The 20,877-nt window shown below is 43.2% G+C and overlaps 1 protein-coding gene across 2 annotated transcripts in view; it reads left to right on the plus strand.

Annotated features, from left to right (window-relative positions):
- The window catches only part of LOC125457628 (ephrin type-B receptor 1), a 442,864-nt gene that overhangs the window by 261,519 nt on the left and 160,468 nt on the right, over positions 1 to 20,877 (plus strand). For both annotated transcript variants that reach the window (XM_048542134.2, XM_059650941.1), the window contains exon 4: positions 8,153 to 8,308. In XM_048542134.2, the coding sequence (XP_048398091.1) occupies positions 8,153 to 8,308 (156 nt within the window). The remainder of the gene's footprint in view (positions 1 to 8,152; positions 8,309 to 20,877) is intronic.

The raw sequence follows: 20,877 nt of genomic DNA on the forward strand, positions 1-20,877 counted from the left end.
CAGAATCAGATAAGACCCACCTCGACTTGCTGCATCTTTTTACCAGTTTACGGGCATCAACGTGATTTTCTGACTAGGTGGTAGCACATTGCCTAATTAACAGCACAACGCACCTCACTCTAATATTCAATTTCCTATTTTACAAATGTACTGACTGAACTAGAAATCCAGATTCAACCCAATACATTTGCTGGCATGTGCAGTTGTATTTGTGTCATTCCTTGTCCTGTAGCTAGACTTGTTTCCAGGTCTGAAAGTATAATGGGTATTTGATCCACCGTCAACAACACAACCAAATGAATGAGGTGATTAATGGCGAGCAGTCATGTAGTGTTTTGTCCAGAACATGGTCCAAGCAGAGCTGATCATCCTGCCTAATCTTGAAATGGATTTTAGAGGAGATGTGGAAGAATGACATCTTTTAATCATACCCTCAGATTGGTAATCTGCCTCAAAGTAAAAATAGAATTCGGCCCATCAATTCCATGCTGGTGGACTCCACACTCTAATCCTGAACTTTGTTCTATCCCTATATTCCTTTCCCCTTGCTTCAACTTCCTATCCTCCCCATTGTTAAATGTTGATACCATTTCAGCTCTAATCCTGAACACTGCAAGAGGACACCAATGTGCCTCAACCCTATGCATAAGGAGGCTTCACTCACTTAACAGCTCTTTTATAGTCTCTCATCTGCATCTTCCACTTCTCAACACCTCACTCACACCGGCTCTTTCCAACCCCTTCTTCATTTCAAACACTCAAATCAAATCATTGCTCCACCTGCTCCATTTCAAGAAAAGGTTTTTTAAAAAAGTCTTTGCATCTGCTTTTCCTCAGGCTGGGAGCATCGTGGTGAATCTGTGCTGTCACCTTTCTACTGTCTCAACATCTTACCAAACATAGGAAAATGACCAGGAGTGGGCCTTTCGGCCCCTTGAACTGGCACTAGATCACTTAGGCCATGACTGATCTTCTATGTCAACACCACTATCCCCATGTCCCTTGACATCTTCCAAATTAAGAAATCTTGTGATCTCTGTCCTGAAAAAAATTCAACAATTGAACCTCAAAATGCCAAAGATTCACCAGTCTGAGAGAAAGAAGTTCCTCTGCATTGCATGGGTGCCCAAGGATATCCACCAACTTTCAACTTTTAACTTCAACTTTCCTCGTACTGAGATTTATTGGAGGGTAGGTGTGTTTGCCCTCTTTCTAACAATCTCACCCATGATTTTCATCCATAACTCAGAGGTAGCAGCACTAAGTGGGTAGTAGGGAGGACAACACAGCCTGAACTCTCCAAGCAATCTGAGCACAGTGAAAGTTGGGTAGTGCTATTATGTTAGAGCCTCGAATTTCCAGGTTCAATTCCTACTCCAGGGTTTGAAGGCACAAAATTGAGGCTGACACTTCAGTGTAGCCCAGAGGAAGTACTGTTGGAAGTGCTTTTCTTTTGGGCAAGGGGTTAAAATGAGGCTTAATCCGCCTACTCAAGTTCATGTGAAGAATCTCATGGTTAAGATAACACAGTGTGGAGCTGGAGGAACACAGCAGGCCAGGCAGTGTCAGAGGAACAGGGAAGTTAATGTTTCAGGTCGGGACCCTTCTTCAGAAAAAGAATCTTGCGGCAGTGTTTTTTTTTATGCCTATCCTTCAAAGCTCAGCTTGCAGAGTGGAGGGCTGTAGAAGATTACAAAATTGATGTCCTTAGGTCACTGGATTTCTGGCTCAGAGGTGCTGTGTCCTTTTGTTTTGACAACTCTCCATTAAACTTTGAATGTTTAGTTCTAGTGTGCCACCAGGGGTTGTCTAGCCTGTTAAAAGTTCAGTTAAAAGAGTGGAAACAGATTGTGTGTGGTGTTTGTCCCTGAATAGTGACAGGCTCCCGGTATGTTGGCCAACGTGGGTGTCCTTCTTTGTTTGAGGAGTTTGGCTGTTTGGCTAAGGGAAGCATCACTGATTGAATTTGCTCCTGTGACCATGCATGCACACTTCCTGGGAGAATGAAAGAAATCCCTGTTTGAATTGTTTTCAAAAAGCAAGTAAGTAATCAGAAAATCTCTCTCTCTCTCTCTTTGCCTCTCTCTCTCTGTCTGTCCCTCTCTCTCTCTCTCTCTCTCTCTCTCTCTCACTGTCTGCGTGTTTAGGACAGCAATTCAAACTTGGCTTCTTCCTGTCTTTCCCAAGCCTCTTTTGTGGTTCTCCGAGTGAATCACTTGATTGAATTACTGTCTGGCTACATGCAGCCCACCATCTCTCATCCCACATGAATTTGTGCTCATCTTGATAAACCACATTGGTTAAAATGAAGGCTTGGCTGGATGTTTCTGTACCGCAAGCTGATTTTTGGAATCCTATACAAAGCATGTTTGCTGAAAAAGATTGTTCGAAAGCATTCACTGTAATGAGTAGCTTTGATGATGTATTTTCCTTCATCCGTTTGTTTGGATGTGTGTGATTTTGGCAAGGTAATATTGATTTCCCTACCCTAATTGCCTTTTAAAAACCCATCACATGATGTGCATCTGGAGTCACCAGTGGGTCCAGGTCCAAATGGGGAGACTTTATTGCTTCCCTGATGGATGTTAATTAAACAGTCGGGTTTTTCATCAGCATTCTGCCAGATTTTGCAGTAATTTCTTTGGTCCAAATCCAGAAAAGGCCAATTTTATTCCATTAGGCAGTGAAAAAGAGGAGATGTCGGCCATTCAGCCCCTCGAGCCTGTTCTGCCATTCAGTAAGATCATTGCTGATCTGATTTCGGTCTTAACTTTACTCTCCTGCCTGTTCTCCTTCACTCCCTAGTCAATCAAAAAAATCTGTCTATCTTAGCTTGGGTAGACGCAATGAGTCAACATCTACAGCTCTTTGGAGAAAGGAGTTACAAACACTAATAACTATTCACCAGCAAAAATTCATTTTCATCTCCATCATGAATGGATGCCTTATTATTCTGAAACTAAGTGTCTTAGTTCTAGATTCCTTTATGAGGCCGAACCACCTCAGCATGCATCCTGTCAAGTCCCTCAGTGTTGTACATGTTTCACAGAATTGATATGGTACAGAATGAGACCATTGTTTCCATCGTGTGTGGATTGACTCGTGAAATGAGCATCATGACTTGATGTCATCCTCCTGCCCTTTCCAGATAACCCATTGTACATCGTTTTCATTGAAATAATTGTCTCATCCTCTCTTCATTGCCTCAGTTAAACAAAATCTGGTCGGCAGGATCACATTTCATTCTTCCCAACTTCAGTGAGTACAGGGCTAACCTGCTCAACCATTCCCCACGTGACATACCCTACATTCTAGGAATCAACCTTGTGATGTTGCGTGGAACTGCTTCAATGAATTTCAGTTTGCCATTACAAGTGAGTGCTATTTTCAGTGTCAGATTCACTTTGCTAACCATGAGGTGATTGTGGTGCTGGACTGGGAAGGAGAAAAGCTACAGACCTGGATTCGTTGAATGGGTTGCCATTTCATGCTGGCCTAGAGCAGCTGGCCTCCCACTCCCTAACCGCTGGCACATGGCCTTCATTCTGCCCTTTGCAACTTGGGAACACAATGGTTATCAAGATTGCCTCACACGCAAAACGTTCGCAGTTTGACCCTGGGGTGGGACTGTTATTGCCTCGCTTTCTCCCTTTCCCCACCTTTAAGGAACTAGCTCAAACTCTCACATCTCAGTCTATTATGGCAGCACTGTGGCTCAGTGGTTAGCACTGCTGCTTCATGGTGCCAGGGACCCAGGTTTGATTCCACCCTCAGGTGACTGTCTGTGTGGAGTTTGCACATTCTCCCTGTGTCTGCATGGGTTTCCTCCAGGTGCTCCGGTTTCCTCCCACAGTCCAAAGATGGGCAGGCTGGGTGGATTGGCCATGTTAAATTGCCCATAGTGTCTAGGGTGAGATAGGGTAGGGAGTGGGTTTGTGTTGGATGCTCTTTGGAGGGTCGGTGTGGACCCGATAGGCCAAATGGCCTGCTTCCACACTGCAGGGATTTTAAATTCACCTGTGGCCTAACATTTCCAGTAAATTGCCAAAGACAAATACCTGGCTGGCTATGAGGGGGATTGCAATGGTCGGACCACTTGCACAGCACGACTTCAAGGGGTAGTATCGTATTAGGGGTTTGGGACATCACAAATCCTGATCCACAGAATTATTGAGAGCCCTCCCCCAACCCTCTCCTGTTTTGTGTGTGTTAGCCTTGCAGACTGTGTAAGGGCCAGTGAAAATTGATGCAAGTGGGATCCCAGTACAGGTGACAATTCTAACTTGCTTGCTCTGTTTTCACCAAGTGAGTGGGGTAGTAATAAGCTAGATATCAGGAATTTGGCTTTCAAACAAAGGCATTACTTTAGACTCAAAAAATATACAATCCAAGAAGTTGACAGTAGAGTAGTGAGGGCTGATGATACAGAAGCCTGTTCATATTCAATCTCACTGAAGAGGCAACTGGACATCAAAGTATGACATTTGTGTGCCAATGGGTGACCAGCAATGAAACATCGAGTCTTTTAGATAGTTCAGTCCCTAGCATGTTAAATGGATAATCAGGTGTGGTCTACAGTTGAATCCACGAAAAGATAATGACAAAATCAATCTTATGTCCTGACATCTATTGCTTATTGCTCAGACACTCCCTCATAGCAAGGCAGATGATCATATTTTTCCAACCTACCATGGTAAACCCAGCAGAATCTCCCAGTTCTGAGGAAGGGTCAGTCATTCCAAAACATTAACCCTGATTTCTCTCCACAGATGCTGACCTTTTCCAGCAATTTCTGTTTTTGTTTCTGATATACTGCATCCACAGTTTTTTTGGTTTACAGTTTGCCCTTGTTAGTTCAGATGCAAGAATGTAAGATCTTAAACAAGCACAGCAATTTTTATTACAGGATTAAAAAGGTGTTGACTGGTTGGCAAATGTGACTGTGCTGAGACATTGCTATAGAGAAAACAACTATGGGCCCCTCAAGCTCCCAGGCCATTTAAAAAGGCTTAAAGGTATCCTTGTGATTCATTTATGAAGAAGGGTCCTGATCCGAAACGTTAGCTTTCCTGCTGCTGTGATGCTGCCTGGCCTGCTTGTTCCTGCAGCTCCACACTGTGTTATCTCTAACTTCAGGATCAGCAGTTCTTACTGTATCTTAAAGATATTCCTGTTGGTTTCAGAGAAAGTATCCATGTATTGGAATGTACCTTGTCTACCAATGAAAGCAAATAAACCATGTTTTAAGCTCAATGTAAACTAGTTTGTATTGTCATACATGATTGTTTGGCAAATGTTGTCCTATTGCACAGTTATATTTAGGAGCAGGCATTTTGGTTTCACAAGCATGGGCTTGTACAGAGCACAGAAAATATAGTATAGAGTAAAATTTATATTTTACCCATGACAAACAACTGAAGTTACAATGCTGTTTAGTTTTTTCAGCTAGTCACTGCGATGTATAACCTACATAGGACCTACATCAGACTGACACTACAATGCATACATAATGATACTCAATTGTGTATTAGCCAGAACGCCTTTCTGGACTTTCTGAAAGAAGAATTCAATTTTAATATGATTACAATCCAGGGGGATAAGTGAAAATATCTCCATGTACCATGACATCCCGAACCACTGACAGGCCAATAACTTTCCTCCTAGTTGACTACTTTCTGCCATCTGCTTGCAATCAAGTGGAGTAAAGACTTGGCAGGATTATATATTGAAAAAGGTGATTTGTTAAAAGGCGAGTAAACGATCTCGGGTGAAATTTCACTGACTGGAGTGTGCCAGGAACTTTCTTCCTGTTAATATTCAGGCTCTGTGACAGCAAGTGAAACCATGGCATCTGCTGCTTTAGCCTATTCTGTCCTTTCAGGTCCTGAGAGACTTGATCTGCAATTCCAGCAGCCCATGTTTCCAAAAGCAGGTGTCAGCTCGAGGAGTGGGCACATTTTCAAAGGGAGGAATCCTGCACAGATATTCAAAGAACTCAGCAGAATGTGAGACAAATAATATGCATCTTGAAGGGTTATTTTTATGAGTGCTGTAACACTGGCAGGGTCGCAACAGGAGCTGACAGATCTGACATATTTATAACACGACAGGATGAGAAACCACTGTTTATTAATTCAGACTGCCGTTTAAATCTATTACATTGATGCTGTAAATGAAAAATGACTGAGGAGGGACTCGAGTTTGAACTGACTATCTGATTCAGTACAAGTTAGACTGATCACTGAGTGACTTTGTAGGTCCAGAGACTGTGAGAAAGGCACCATTCATGTGAAGACTGTACTAATCTACAATATTTAAGAGTAGATATCCTGATCAATGAAGTTTATAACCATATATTTAATAAATTTATTACTCTCCAGTTTATGATATTCCGACACCTACAGCTATTACACATGAGCACATTACATATTGTGTGTGTGTGTGTGTGTGTGTGTGTGTGTGTGTGTGTGTGTGTGTGTGTGTGTGTGTGTGTGTGTGTGTAACAAAAACAGAAAATTCCTGGGAAAGCTCAGCAGGCCTGGCAGCATCTGTGGAGAGAAATCCAAGTTAATGTTTTCAGTCCAGGGACCCTTCCTCAGAACTGATGCTAAATAGAAAAATGCTTTTTTAGCTCAAAATATGAGGTGGGGGGATGAGTAAGGAATAAACAATAAATGGAGATATAGCCCAAAGAGAGAGAACATTGATTGGATAGACAAAAGACTGGGTAAAGTTCAGTCTGGATGATTGAATAGCTATTAATGGGGACTGTTATTGGCTACTGTTAGTGGCTAACAGTGGGTGGTGTGTAATAGCAGACCATATGATAACAAGTCTGGTATGTGGGGTTTGGGGTGAGGAGACAGGAGAAGGTGCCTCGAGCCCTAAAATTGTTGAACTTGCTACAGAGTCCAGAAAACTGTAGAGTTCCCAAGCAGAAAACTAAGAGTTGGTCTTCTAGCTTGCACTGAGTGTTGCTGGAATATTACAGCAAGCCTGTTGGCCAGGGAACAAGGCAGTGTATTGAAGTGGCAGGCAACAGGAAGCTTAGGGTCTTTTTTTTTGTGGACAAAGCATTAAATATTCTGCAAAGCAATATGAGAAAGAGGAAAAGTGAGGAAGATGTAGGGAAACAGGGAAGGGATTAAATCAAAATGGATTTGGAGGGGGAAATAAAGCACTCTGGTGCCTATCTCTCTCTAAAGACTTCAAGAGCATAGGTGGACACTGTGTGTTTCTTCTCCAAGAACAGCTGGCCATGAACGCGGAACCCATGTGGAAGAGGGGCAGACAGACAGTCAGCAGAGATGACCTGCTCCACTGTCTGCTGCAGGGACCTGTTTATAGCCAGCCTGACCAGGCTCAGGAGCAGACCCACAAGAGGTCTCTGATCTGCCCACATCCCCTCTGCACTGGGTGCACAAAGACTGGGAGTGTGCGGCTGAAGTGCAACCAAAAACGCAACGACGATCGTTCACATAACTATAAAGGGAGTGCAATGGTCACTTGTCTTTTTTTTTATCCTTTATATCCCAGAAATGCCATCACACACAACTAACTGGCTTTGCCGCCACCAAATCACTGTGATTTTGCTTTTGTTCTGCATGGCTAATCACTACCAGTAGCTCATTCGTGTAACCAATTAGATATGTACAAGCAAAGCCAATTAGAGGCAATGCATCCAGTAAAAGTGAGGGAGGGCCAGTGAGAGCAGGAAAGGGCTAAATCGAAACAGAACTGAAGGAGGAAATAAAGCAATGTATCCCCCACAGTGCCCACCTCATGCTACAGTATTGGAGAGCATTGATGGACATCGTGTGCTCCCTCTCCATGGACACCCGGGCATGAAAGGTCACTTGCCTATTAAATGAGGATTTCTTTGTATTCAAGTGATGGGTTTTAATTGGGGGTTCATTTATGACCATAACAACGCAGGTTGAAATTGTGGCTGTTCAACGGGACCTCTATGCCATGTTTTGTGCGTGTCTCAGTAATTGAAACTTTTTTTCAAAAGTATAAAGACAGGAAACCTGTGCCACCCTCTGCCTGGCTATCTAATGCAGTGAAATGACTCAATGAACAAACAGAAAAGAACTGATTTCTTCAGAACTGTTCCAATTAAATGACAACCCGTCTCTCTTTCTTTTCCCAGCTTGTCATTCTGGAACATTTAAGGCCACTCAGGGCAGTGAGCAGTGCACCCCTTGCCCTGCCAACAGTAGGTCTTTAAGTGAGGCATCCAGCGTTTGCACCTGTCGCAACGGATACCACAGAGCAGACTTTGACTCACCCAAGATGCCGTGCACAAGTGAGTAGACATTTGGTGACAGGTTTAAAGAATGTCATGGTGCTAAATTGGCTATTAATTGAGCTTTAATGCTAACTCTGTCTTGATGAAGGCTTAGACTTAATGTAAATGCAGAGAAATAGCTTCGTTGTTTCTTTTTAAAGTAATCACTGATGCATTGAGCCTTTCCACTTTCAAGGTCCCTGAGTGAAAGTGATGCGGAGGACCAGGGATTGTGAGGGTGCAAGTGAGTTGAAGCTATCTCACACCACCTTTGCTAGAGGGTAATTGAAGAAAGTGCGCCTGTTACACTAACATTGACAACGTGGGAATTGTGATATCCATTCTGTAGTCAAATGTGAACTGTTAAACACACAAGAGCAAAGTATGTAATGAGGGGTATGCCAGGTTCCAAGCGATCAATTGTGATAAGGGACTCACTAGTCAGAGGCACAGACAGATGTTTCTGCGGCCAACAGCAGGACATCAGATTGGTGTATTGCCTGTCTGGTGCTGGGACCAAGGATATCTTGGAGAGGGTGCAGCATGTTCTCAAAGCAGAGAGGGATCAGCAAGAGGTCATTGTACACAATGGAATGAACGACATGGAAAGAGAAACGGATGAGATTCTGAGGAAAGAATATAGGAACTTAAGCAGGAATTTAAAAAGGAGGTCCTCAAAGACAGTGATAGCAGGAACTGCAGATGCTGGAGAATCTGAGATAACAAGGTGTAGAGTGGGATGAAAACAGCAGGCCAAGCAGATTCAGAGGAGCAGGAAAGCTGACATTTCGGGCCTAGACCCTGAAGAAGTGGCTGACAAAACATCAGCCTTCCTGCTCCTCTGATGCTGCTTGGCCTACTCTGTTCATCCAGCTCTACACCTTGCTTCCTCAACGACAGTAATATCTGGATTACTCCTGGTGCCATGAACTAGTGAGGATAGGAATAGGATGATGGAGCAGATGAATACGTGGCTGAGGAGCTGGTGCAGGGGAGAAGGATTCATATTTTTGGATTATTGGAATCGCTTCTGGGGTAGAAACGACCTGTATACGTAGGACAGGTTGCACCTGATTTGGGAAGGGGCTAATATTCTGGTGGGGAGATTTGCTAGAGCTGCTCGGGAGGACTTAAACTATTGAGTGGTTGGGGGTTGTGGTGGATTGGTTGGAACTCAGGGAGATAGTGAAGAAAGAGATCAGTCTGAGACTTTTACAGTTGGGAAAAGGATTAAGTCAAACAGTCAGGGCAGGCAGGACCAAAGCAAAAAAGGAGGTGGGATTGATGAATTAAACTTCATTTATTTTAATGCAAGATGCCTAGTAGGTGTGGCAGACGAACTCAGGGCTTGGTTGGGAACATGGGACTGGGATATCACAATTGGATCGGAAATTGGCTTGCTGAAAGAAGACAGAGGGTGGTAGTTGATGGGAAATGTTCATCCTGGAGACCAGTTACTAGTGGTGTACCACAAGGGTCGGTGTTGGGTCCACTGCTGTTTGTCATTTTTATAAATGACCTGGATGAGGGCGTAGAAGGATGGGTTAGTAAATTTGCAGACGACACTAAGGTCGGTGGAGTTGTGGATAGTGACGAAGGGTGCTGTAGGTTGCAAAGAGACATAGATAAGCTGCAGAGCTGGGCTGCGAGGTGGCAAATGGAGTTTAATGCAGACAAGTGTGAGGTGATGCACTTTGGTAGGAGTAACCAGAAGGCAAAGTACAGGGCTAATGGTAAGATTCTTAGCAATGTAGATGAGCAGAGAGATCTCGGTGTCCATGTACACAGATCCTTGAAAGTTGCCACACAGGTTGACAGGGCTGTTAAGAAGGCATGCAGTGTTTTAGCTTTTATTAACAGAGGGATCGAGTTCTGGAACCAAGAGGTTATGCTACAGCTGTACAAAACTCTGGTGCGGCCGCACTTGGAGTATTGTGTACAGTTCTGGTGACCGCATTATAAGAAGGATGTGGAAGCTTTGGAAAGGGTGCAGAGGAGATTTACTAGGATGTTGCCTGGTATGGAGGGAAGGTCTTATGAGGATAGACTGAGGGACTTGAGGCTGTTTTCATTAGAGAGAAGAAGGTTGAGAGGTGACTTAATTGAAACATATAAAATAATCAGAGGGTTAGATACGGTGGATGGGGAGATCCTTTTTCCTAGGATGTTGGCGGCGAGCACGAGGGGGCATAGCTTTAAACTGAGGGGTGAAACATATAGGACAGATGTCAGAGGTAGTTTCTTTACTCAGAGAGTAGTAAGGGAATGGAACGCTTTGCCTGCAACAGTAGTAGATTTGCCAACTTTGGGTACATTTAAGTCATCATTGGATAAGCATATGGATGTACATGGAATAGAGTAGATTAGATGGGCTTGAGATCGGTATGACAGGTCGGCACAACATTGAGGGCCGAAGGGCCTGTACTGTGCTGTAATGCTCTATGTTCTAACTATTACAGAGATGTGGCTCAGGGATGGATGGGACTGGCAGACTAATGTTCCAGGGTATGGATGCTATAGGAAGGAAGGAATGACAGGAGGCATGAGAGGAGAGGAACTGGCATTTTTGATTAGGGATAACATTATGGCTGTACTTAGAGAGGATATTCCTGGGAATATACCCAGGGAAGTTATTTGGGTGGAACTGAGGAATAAAAAAGGAATGATCATATTATTGGGATTGTACAATAGACCCCTCAATAGTCAGTGGGAAATCAAGAAACAAGTTTGTAAGGAGATCTCAGTTATGGTAGGGGATTTTAACTTTCCAAACAAAGTCTGGGACTTCCATAGTGTTAAGGGCTTGGATGGAGAGGAATTTATTAAGTGTGTACAAGAAAATTTCCTGATTCAGTATGTGGATGTGCCTACTAGAGAAAGTGAAAACTTGACCTACTCTTGGGAAATAAGGCAGGGCAGGCGATGGCGATGTCAGTGAGGGAGCACTTTGGGGCCAGTAACCATCATTCTGTTAGTTTTAAAATAGTGATGGAAAAGGATAGACCGAATCTGAAAGTTAAAGTTTGAAATTGGAGATGGGCCAATTTTGACAATATTAGGCAAGAACTTTCAAAATTTGGTTGGGGGTGGACGTACGCAGGTAAAGGGACGGATGGAAAATGGGAAGCCTTCAAAAATGAAGCAATGAGAGTCCAAATACAGTGTGTTCCTGTTAGGGCAAGGTTGGTAGGTATAGGGAATACTGGATAACTAGAGAAATTGAGGTTTGATTAAGAAAAAGAAGGAAGCATATGTCAGGTATAGACAGCAGGGATTGAGTGGATCCCCAGAAGAGTATAAAGATTATACTTAAGAGGAAAATCAGAAGGGCAAAAAGGGGACTTTTGCTTTGGCAAATAGGGTTAAAGAGAATCCAAAGGGATTCTACAAATACATAAATGACAAAGGGGTTATCGGGGAGAGAATAGGGCTCCTTAAAGATCAACAAGGCTACCTATGTCTGGAACCGCATGAGTTGGGAGAGATCCTAAATGAGCATTTTGCATCAGTGTTTACTGTAGAGAAGGATATGGAAGATAGTGAATGTGGGGAAATAAATAATGACGTTTTTAAAAATGTCCATATTACAGAGGATGAGGTGCTGAACATCTTAAATGCATAAACGTGGATAATTTCCCAGGACTTGATCAGGTGTATCCTAGAGATCTGGGCCGCTTACTGAGGTATTTGTATCGTTGATGGCCACAGGTGAAGTGCTGGAAGACTGGAGGTTGGTCACTGTGGTGCCACTATTTAAAAAAGGTGGTAAGGAAAAGCCAGGGAACCATAGACATAGCTTGACATCGGTGGTGGGCAAGTTGTTGGTGGGAATCCTGACAGACAGGATTAACATGTATTTGGAAAGTCAAGGACTGATTAGTGATATTCAACATGGCTTTGTGTGTGGGAAACCATGTCTCACTAACTTGATCGAGTGTTTTGAAGAAGTAATGAAGAGATTGATGAAGGCAGAGCATTGGATGTGATTTATATGGACTTCAGTAAGGTTTTTGACAAGATTACACATAGTAAACAAGTTAGCAAGGTTAGATCACATGGAATACAGGGAGGGTCCTGGGGAGTGTTGTTGAACGAAGGGACCTCAGACTGCAGCTTCATAATTTGAGTCACAGACACACACGCGCACACGTAGAGACACGCATACTCCATCTTGATCAGATAGGCCAATTGGCTGATCAGCGGCAGATAGAGTTTAATTTAGATAAATGTGAGGTGCTGCATTTTGGAAAGGCAAATTAGAACAGGAATTGCATACTTAATGGTAAGGTTCTGAGGAGTGTTGCTGAACAAAGAGACCTTGGACTGCAGGTTTATAGTTCCTTGAAAGTGGAGTTGCAGGCAGACAGGATAGTGAAGAAGATGTTTGGTGTGCTTGCCTTTATTGATCAATGCATTGAGCAATGGAGTTGGGATGCCATGTTACAGTGTACAGGACGTTGGTTAGGCCACTACTAGAATACTGCTTTCAGCTCTGGTCACACAGCAGTAGGAAGGATGTAGTGAAACCTGAAAGAGTTCAGAAAAGATTTACAAGGATGTTGCCAAAGTTGGAAAGTTTGAGCTATAGGGAGTTGCTGAATAGGTTGGGGCCATTTTCACTGGAGTGTTGGAGGCTAAGGTGCAACCTCGTAGAGGTTTATAAAATCATGAGTAGCATGGATAGAGTAAATAGACAAGGTCTTTTCCCTGGTGTGGGGGAAGGTGAGAGGGGAAATATTTAAAAGGGACCTAAAGGGCATCTTTTTCATGTACAGTGTGATGCATGTAAGGAATAAGCTGCTAGAGGAAGTGGTGGAGGGTGATACATTTAAAAGGCATCTGCCTGGATATATGAATAGAAAAGGTTTAGTGAGATCTCGGCCAAATGCTGGCGAATGGGACTAGATTAATTTAGGATATCTGATCGGTATGGACGAGTTGGACCGAAGGGTATATTTCTGTGCTGTATATCTCTATAACTCTGTGAGGTACATGAAAATGTCACAAAATAACTCAAAGAAATAGGATATTAATGACTATAAGAGAAAAACAAACAGTTTATTGTTGACCAAGACCATCCTCAATTGGAAAGGTAAACTCATTCAATAAAATCAGAAAGTTTTGTAGAAACCCAGCAGATCAGGCTGCTACTGTGATGAGAGAAAAACAGAGTTAATATTTAGAGTCAGATATGGCTCTACATTCACAACAGAAAGCAGAGTAAAATGGGATTGTTTTTGATGTTGTTGACAGAGGTGGAAGACTGTGAGGGTGCCCAGAGAAAAATGTGCTTATGGTAATATTGGAAGGACAGAGATGTAGAGCATTCATGAAAAGGAGAAAATGAGTTTGCTGTGCTGAGAGCAAAGTCAACAAGAAAAATACAAAACATGGCCTGGCATGATGACAGGAAGGAGGAGGGGTGTGTCAGAAAAATGGAGGACTGAGTTCTTTGAAGATATGGAACTCAATATTCTGTCCCTGGAGCTGTAAATTGCACAAGCAAGAAACGGGATGTTATTCCTCCTGTTTGATGGCTTAATGTATTATTCTCTTACAATGGTTCTTTTTTATTTCAAAAAAGATACTTTATCCCTAAAAAAAACTTTCTATACATACATAGTCACCAGAGCAATTTGTTTCTGCACATGGTGTTTACACATGGAGAATAAACAAACCCGAAGCATTTCTTGCATATGCAGTACTATACGTACATGCATTTGAGGCACCAGGAGGGTCTAATAACTGAATGGACTCCCATTGTACTTTGGCTGAAAGATCTCAGACAGTGCTCTTTCTGCCAGTTGCTTCCTCTTGCTTTAGTGCGTCCCTCAGCACCCCGTCCTGGACCTTGGAATGTGCCAGTCTGCAACACTCTGTCAAAGTCAACTCCTTGCTCCCTCCTTATATGCTCAGTATTGCTGTGTCCTCTGACATCCACTGTAAGACACTTTGGGGCCACTTATTTGGCAAGGATGTGCCACCTTTGTCTTTTTATTGAATGTGATTTGTGTGGCCAGTTGTCATCCTGTAATGACTCGAGCAACTACATCACCAACACATTTCACATAGTTGCTGACTTGCTGAAGTGAATGAAAAGGAAAAGGCTCAGCAAAGTATGAGCAACACAGAGGTTGAATGATTTCCATGGGTGGCTCCCATGTCTTGTTCTTTTCCTAATCTCTGTGAGGGAAGTGTTGACCCTCAAGGCCACTTGATTCTGCTCATCCCCTGTGCCCTCACTCCTCCACTGCTGAATTCAAACTGAAATACCACTCAGTCGCTATTTTCTAGGGGCGATGTGTGTCCATATGCTATTCTATCTACTGCACGTGAAGAGGGAAACATTAATTCAAGACCTCGACCGACATTCTCCCAGCTGCTCTCTTCATTGGTACAGTAATGTTGTGCACCTAAACCATTGCATTCGAGAGAATTTACAAAATGAGTAAGAATAATGCTTCAGCTGTCTGACTCCTCCTCTTCCTCAACACCTGACATGGACAACAGCATGAGTACGCTGGTCAGCCCTTCAAACTTTCTCTGTAATTCAACTTAGATCAAGTCTGATGTTTTCCCTCAAAACCAGCCTTCTGCATTATCATTTCCTCCCTTGAAATCTTAAATGTTTGGAAATCCATTGATCTGTCTTGATCTTGCTGAATGGCTGAGCCGTCCAAATTCCAAGGATTCTAAGTGACAAAGTTCCTCCTCATCTCAGTCCTGAAAGTCCCTCTTATTCTGAGACTTGTTTCTAGACCCCTCCTCCCCAGTCAGGGGCAGCATCCTTCCTGCATCTACCCAGTCGAGCTCTGTATGAATTTTGAATGCCACGATGACATTGCGTCTCATTCTTGTGGCAAATAAACATACAATTTAGGAGGACTGGTTTTGTTTCAAATTAGTGCCTCCCAGATAAAGCAATACATTCAAATAACAAAATGCTTGAGTCTTCCAGCTGGGTTTGTCGAAATATATTCCTGGTATTGGATTAAAGGAGCAGATTGAGCTTGTCAAAAGCAGAAGGCTACATTCTGTGAGTATCACCCTGTCTAAGGTTGTGTGGTTAGGATGGAAAATTTGAAAAATATCTTGTGAACTCAGTGATGTAAATTACCTCCTCCCAATTAGCCTTATGGATGATGCCTGAGATGAGTCTCCCAAGTAACAGGCCTCTTCAAACTGGTTTGATAATTAATAAAAAATTAATGAAAGAAAACTCTCTCTCTCTCTCACACACACACACATACCTAAGCACACACAAATTGAACAAACCTCAAGGAGGTTTAATTGTGAGCCTTGTTAAGGGACTAATATGAGTTATTCCCTGAGCAGTCTGCCTGCCCCTCCTAGTGGCTGCTTTAGGATCTGTTGTGTTAGTGGCTTTCAAGCAGCAGAAGCCATTTTGACTCCTGCAAAATTGTTTGGCCCATCATTAAAAACATCACTGTCCTACCCGTGGTCAGTTGATGGTGTTTAACCTTGTGGATACCATCTTTCTAGCCTGTGGCCTTCGATGTTGTGACATTCGGTCAGTGAGAATCTGGTGATAATCAAAACCAATCAGGTGGTTGCCACATTGTTCCCCTTATGTTTTCAAACAAAAGAGGGTTATGTTCCTCAAAGAGTTTTGCACAGGAAGTGAAACCCAAGAGTGGACCATCTTGGCACACATAGTGGCAGGCAGTAAACTGGAGGGATGATGTATTATAGACGGAGGTTAATTAGTTTAAGTGCCCCAGCGAGATGCCCAGGATACAGTGGCACAACTGGCCTTCCCCTAGTGGGCAGCACAGTGGCTCAGTGGTTAGCACAGTTGCCTCACAGTGCCAGGGACCTGGGTTCAATTCCAGCCTCAGGCAACTGTCTGTGTGCAGTTTGCACATTCTCCCTGTGTCTGCGTGGGTTTCCTCCGGGTGCTCCAGTTTCCTCCTACAGTCCAAAGATTTGCAGGTTCAGTGGATTGGCCATGCTAAATTGCCCATAGTGTTCAGGATGTGTAGATTAGGTGCATTACATGGGGATGGGCCTAGGTGGGATGCTCTGAGGTGCGGTGTGGACTTGTTGGGCCAAATGGACTGTTTCCATACTGTAGAAATTCTAGTGGATGACTCCTATGACCACCACGCACCTCAGTAAGTTAACATTTTCATTGATGTCAATGATAGGTTCTGTAGGTGCTTGCTATTATTCCACCAGTTTACTGCCAGCACCAGTTATTTTCTTCCTCCCCCAGTCAATGTTACCAACATTGTTTGGACCCTGCAGGTTCCATCACCTGACCTCCAACTCCCCCATTCTTCCTGTCCTTGATTGCCAACCACAATCCAACCACAGTCTTCCAACACCAATCGGAAAACCAACACATTCTCATTGCCTGTTTTAGATAATGATCATCAATCAAACTGCCTTCACTCCCAACGTTCATATTTTTACAACTAATAGACAAGACTGTTTGAGGAAAGTGAAAAAAGGAAACATTTTTTATTAAGACCTTTGATTTTTCTCCTGGGTTGCTTTGAGCAGTGCCCATGGATTAATTTTTGAATCCTAGAAGATTGATAGCGTTAGAGATAACAGATTGCATTTCTGAAGAAGGGCCTAGGCCCGAAATGTCAGCCTTCCTACTCCTCTTGTGCTGCTTGGCCTGCTGTATTCTTCCAGCTCTACATTTGTTATCTCAGATTGTTAACGTTAGCTGTTCTCTTCTGGGGGTCCATAGGATTGTTTGATTGGTAGCATGTTTGAAATTGGACTATACTAATTTCCACTTGCATCACTGGCCCAAAACCTTGGACAAAATGTAGAGAAAGAGAATTTGTTATACAGCATTTGCACTTAAAAAAATCGACATGTATACAAATTTTCTACAAATGAGTGAGATCGTCAGGGCGGAAGAGTGAGAGTAATTTTTTTTGTTCCCTCGTGGGCATCGCTGGCTGAGCTCACATTTCTTGCCCATCCCTCGTTTCCCATGAGGGGGTGGTGGTGAGCTGCCTTTTTGAGCGGCTGCCATCCAAGTGCTGTAGGTTGACCCACAATGCTATTAGGGAGGGAATTCCACGGACTTTCCAGTGACAGAGAAGGAATAGCAGTATATTTCCAAGTCACTATGGTGAGTGATTTGGAGTGGAACTTGCAGGTCATTCCCTTGTATTGGATGCTTTTGTCCTTCCAGGTAGAAGTAGTCATAAGTTTGGAAGGTACTGTCCGAGGATATTTGGTGAATTTCTGCAGTGTATCTTGTAGATAATACATAGTGCAGCTCATGAGCATCAGTGATAGAGGGAGTAGTTGCTTGTGCATATGGTGCCAGTCCAGTGCGCTGCATTATCCTGGATGGTGTCAAGCGTCTTGAGTGTTGCTGAAGCTGCCCCCATCCAGAAAAGTGGGGTGTATTCCATTACACTCCTGACTTGTGCCTTGTAGATGGTAGACAGGCTTTGGGAAGTCAGGAAGTAACTTGCAACAATATTCCTAACCTTTGACCTGCTCTTGTAAGCACTATATTTATATAGAGGGCCCACTTGAGTTTCTGTTCGATGGGGACTCCCAGAATGTTGATAGTGGGGTATTCAGTCTTGGATACTCCTTAGAAGGTCAATGGGCAATGGTTAGAGATTTTTAACTGGGAAAGACATTGCTCACGCTCCCATGGATCAGTGAGTATTGATCAGAAGTTCTTGATCCCTCAGTTCATAGATCCTAGCCTTGCCTTTGGGTAAGATCCATTGATTATGTGATTAATTCTGTAAGATCAAGCAGTAATGCTGCAGGACGTGGGAGCTAGCTGATCCCATTGAGTACGGGAGTGACCACATCTGCAGCAAGTGATGGCTACTTGAGGAGCTCTGGCTCAAAATTGATGAGCTGGAATCCGAACTCGGAACACTGCGGCACATCTGGGAGGGGGAGAAACATCTGGATGCTGTGTTCCAGGAGGCAGTCACACCTGGTAGATTAACTAACATTAATGCAATGGGCGGGCAGTGACGACAGTATGTGGCTGTGAGTGAGGCAGGGAAAGGGACTCTGCAGACAGGAACACAGGAGCCACAGCCCTCGACATTGTCCCACAGGTATGAGGCACTTGCTCCCTGCATGGATGAGGAACAGACGGGCAGGAAGGATAAGTCAACTGACCATGGCACCATGGTACAGGAGGACATTCAAGAGGGGGGAGCAAAAAGACAGATTGTAGTGGTAGGGGATTCCATCATCAAGGGATAGATAGTATCCTTTGCCAGCAGGATAGAGAATCCCGCATTGTGTGTTGTCTGTCCAGTGCCAGGGTGCGAGACATCTCTGACCGACTTGAAAGGATACTAGAGAGGAAGGGGTAGGAACCAGTTGCTGTGGTCAACATAGGTACGAACAACATAGGCAGGACTAGGAAAAATGACCTGTTTCGGGATTATGAAAAACTAGGAACAAAATTAAAAAACAGGTTTTCAAGGATCATAATTTCTGGATTGCTGCCCGAGCCACTTGCAAATTGGCATAGGGAGGCAAGGATCAGGGAAGTAAACATGTGACTAAAGAAATGGCGTGGAAAAGAGGGTTTTGTTTTCATGGCACACTGGCATCAGTTCTGGGACAGGAGGGATCTATGTTATTGGGATGGATTCCATCTGAACAGTGCTGGGCCCAGTGCTCTGGCGAATAACGTAAGTAAGGTAGTTAATAGGACTTTAAGCTAGTAAGTAGGGGAGGGGAGAAGTGAGCGGAGAGGGTGAATAACAATTAATGTAAGGCAAAGCAGCAGGTTAGCAGGTGACGAGGAAGCTTCAACGCCACTGAAAATTAGGAAAAAAGTTAAAGGGGAGGAGAACTCAAGAGCTGTTAGTAATGGAGGTAATAGGACCCAAAAAGAAGGTGCAAAAACTGGCATATGGGCACTTTATCTGAATGCTTGGAGCATTCGAAACAAGGTGGTTGAGTTGACGGTGCAAATTATGGCAAATAGGTATGATTTAGTGGCCATCACAGAGACATATTTACAGGATGATCATGACTGGGGGTTAAATATCCAGGGGTATCAAACTGTTCGAAGGACAGACAGGAAGCTAAGGGAGGTGGTGTTGCTCTGATTTTTAAGAATGATATCAGGGCGATAGTGAGAGATGATATAGGTTCGACTGAACAAAATGCTCAATCCATTTGGGTGGAAATTAGGAATAGCAGGGAGAAGAAGTCACTGATAAGTGTGGTCTATAGGCCACCAAATGACATTGTGGTGGGACAGGCAACAAACATAGAAATAGCTAATGTATGTAAAAATGGTACAGCAATTATCATGGGGGATTTTAATCTACATGTTGATTGTTCAAACCAGGTCGGTCATGGCAGCCTTGAGGAGGGGTTCATAGAATGCATCTGCGATAATTTCCTTGAACAATATGTAATGGAACCTACAAGGGAGCAAGCTATCTTAGATCTAGTCCTGAGTAATGAGGGAGGAATAATTAATGATCTTGCAGTTAGAGATCCTCTCGAAAGGAGCGATCATAGTATGGTCAAATTTAAAATACAGATGGAGCGTGAGAAGGTTATATCCAGTATCTATCTCCTGTGCTTAAACAAAGGAGACTATGAAGGAATGAGGAAGGAATGAGCCAAGGTAGAATGGGAGCAAAAACTTTATGGTGGATCAATTGAGGAACAGTGGAGGACTTTCAAAATGATTTTTCATAGTGCTCAGCTGAAGTATATTCCAGTGATAAGGAAGAACTGTAGGAAAAGAGAGAGCCAGCTATGGATGTCTAAGGAAATAAAGGAAAGTATCAGATTGAAAAAAATACACGTACAAAAAAGCAAAGAGTAGTGGGAAACTAGTAGACTGGGAAATCTTTAAAGGCCAACAGAAAGTCACAAAAAAAGTTAAAGAAAAGTAAGTTAGATTATGAGAGTAAACTATCTCAGAATATAAAAACAGGCAGCAAAAGTTTCTATAAATATGTAAATGGTAAAAGAGCAGCGAAGGAAAATATTGGTCTTTTAGAGATGAGAAGACCAATTTAATAACTGGGAATGAGGAAATAGCCGAGACATTACATAGTTATTTTGTGTCGGTCTTGGCAGTGGAAGACACAAATAACATGCCGAAAACTAATGGCAAGAAGGTTCTAGCAGATGAGGACCTCAAAACTATCATTATCACTTAGGAGGCAGTGCTGGGCAAGCTAATGGGGTTTAAGGTAGACAAGGCTCCTGCCCCTGATGAAATGCAACCCAGGCAACAAAAAGAGGTGATGGGGGAAATAGCGAATGCACTAGTAATTATTTACCAAAATTCACTGGACTCTGCTGTGGTTCCCGATTGGAAAATAGCCAATGTGACGCCACTGTTTAAAAAAGGAAGTAAACAAAAAGCAGATAACTATAGGCCAGTTAGCTTAACTTCAGTAGTGTGGAAAATGCTTAAATCTATCATTAAGGAAGAAATAGCAAGACACCTGCATATAAATTGTCCCACTGGGAACACCCAATGAAGGGTAGGTCATGTTTAACTAATTTGGTGGAATTCTTTGAGGACATTACTTACATGGTGGACAATGGGGATGTGGTGTATCTGGATTTCCAGAAGG

Source organism: Stegostoma tigrinum, chromosome 14 (assembly GCF_030684315.1).
Source record: "Stegostoma tigrinum isolate sSteTig4 chromosome 14, sSteTig4.hap1, whole genome shotgun sequence".
NCBI classification, from domain to species: Eukaryota; Metazoa; Chordata; class Chondrichthyes; order Orectolobiformes; family Stegostomatidae; genus Stegostoma; species Stegostoma tigrinum.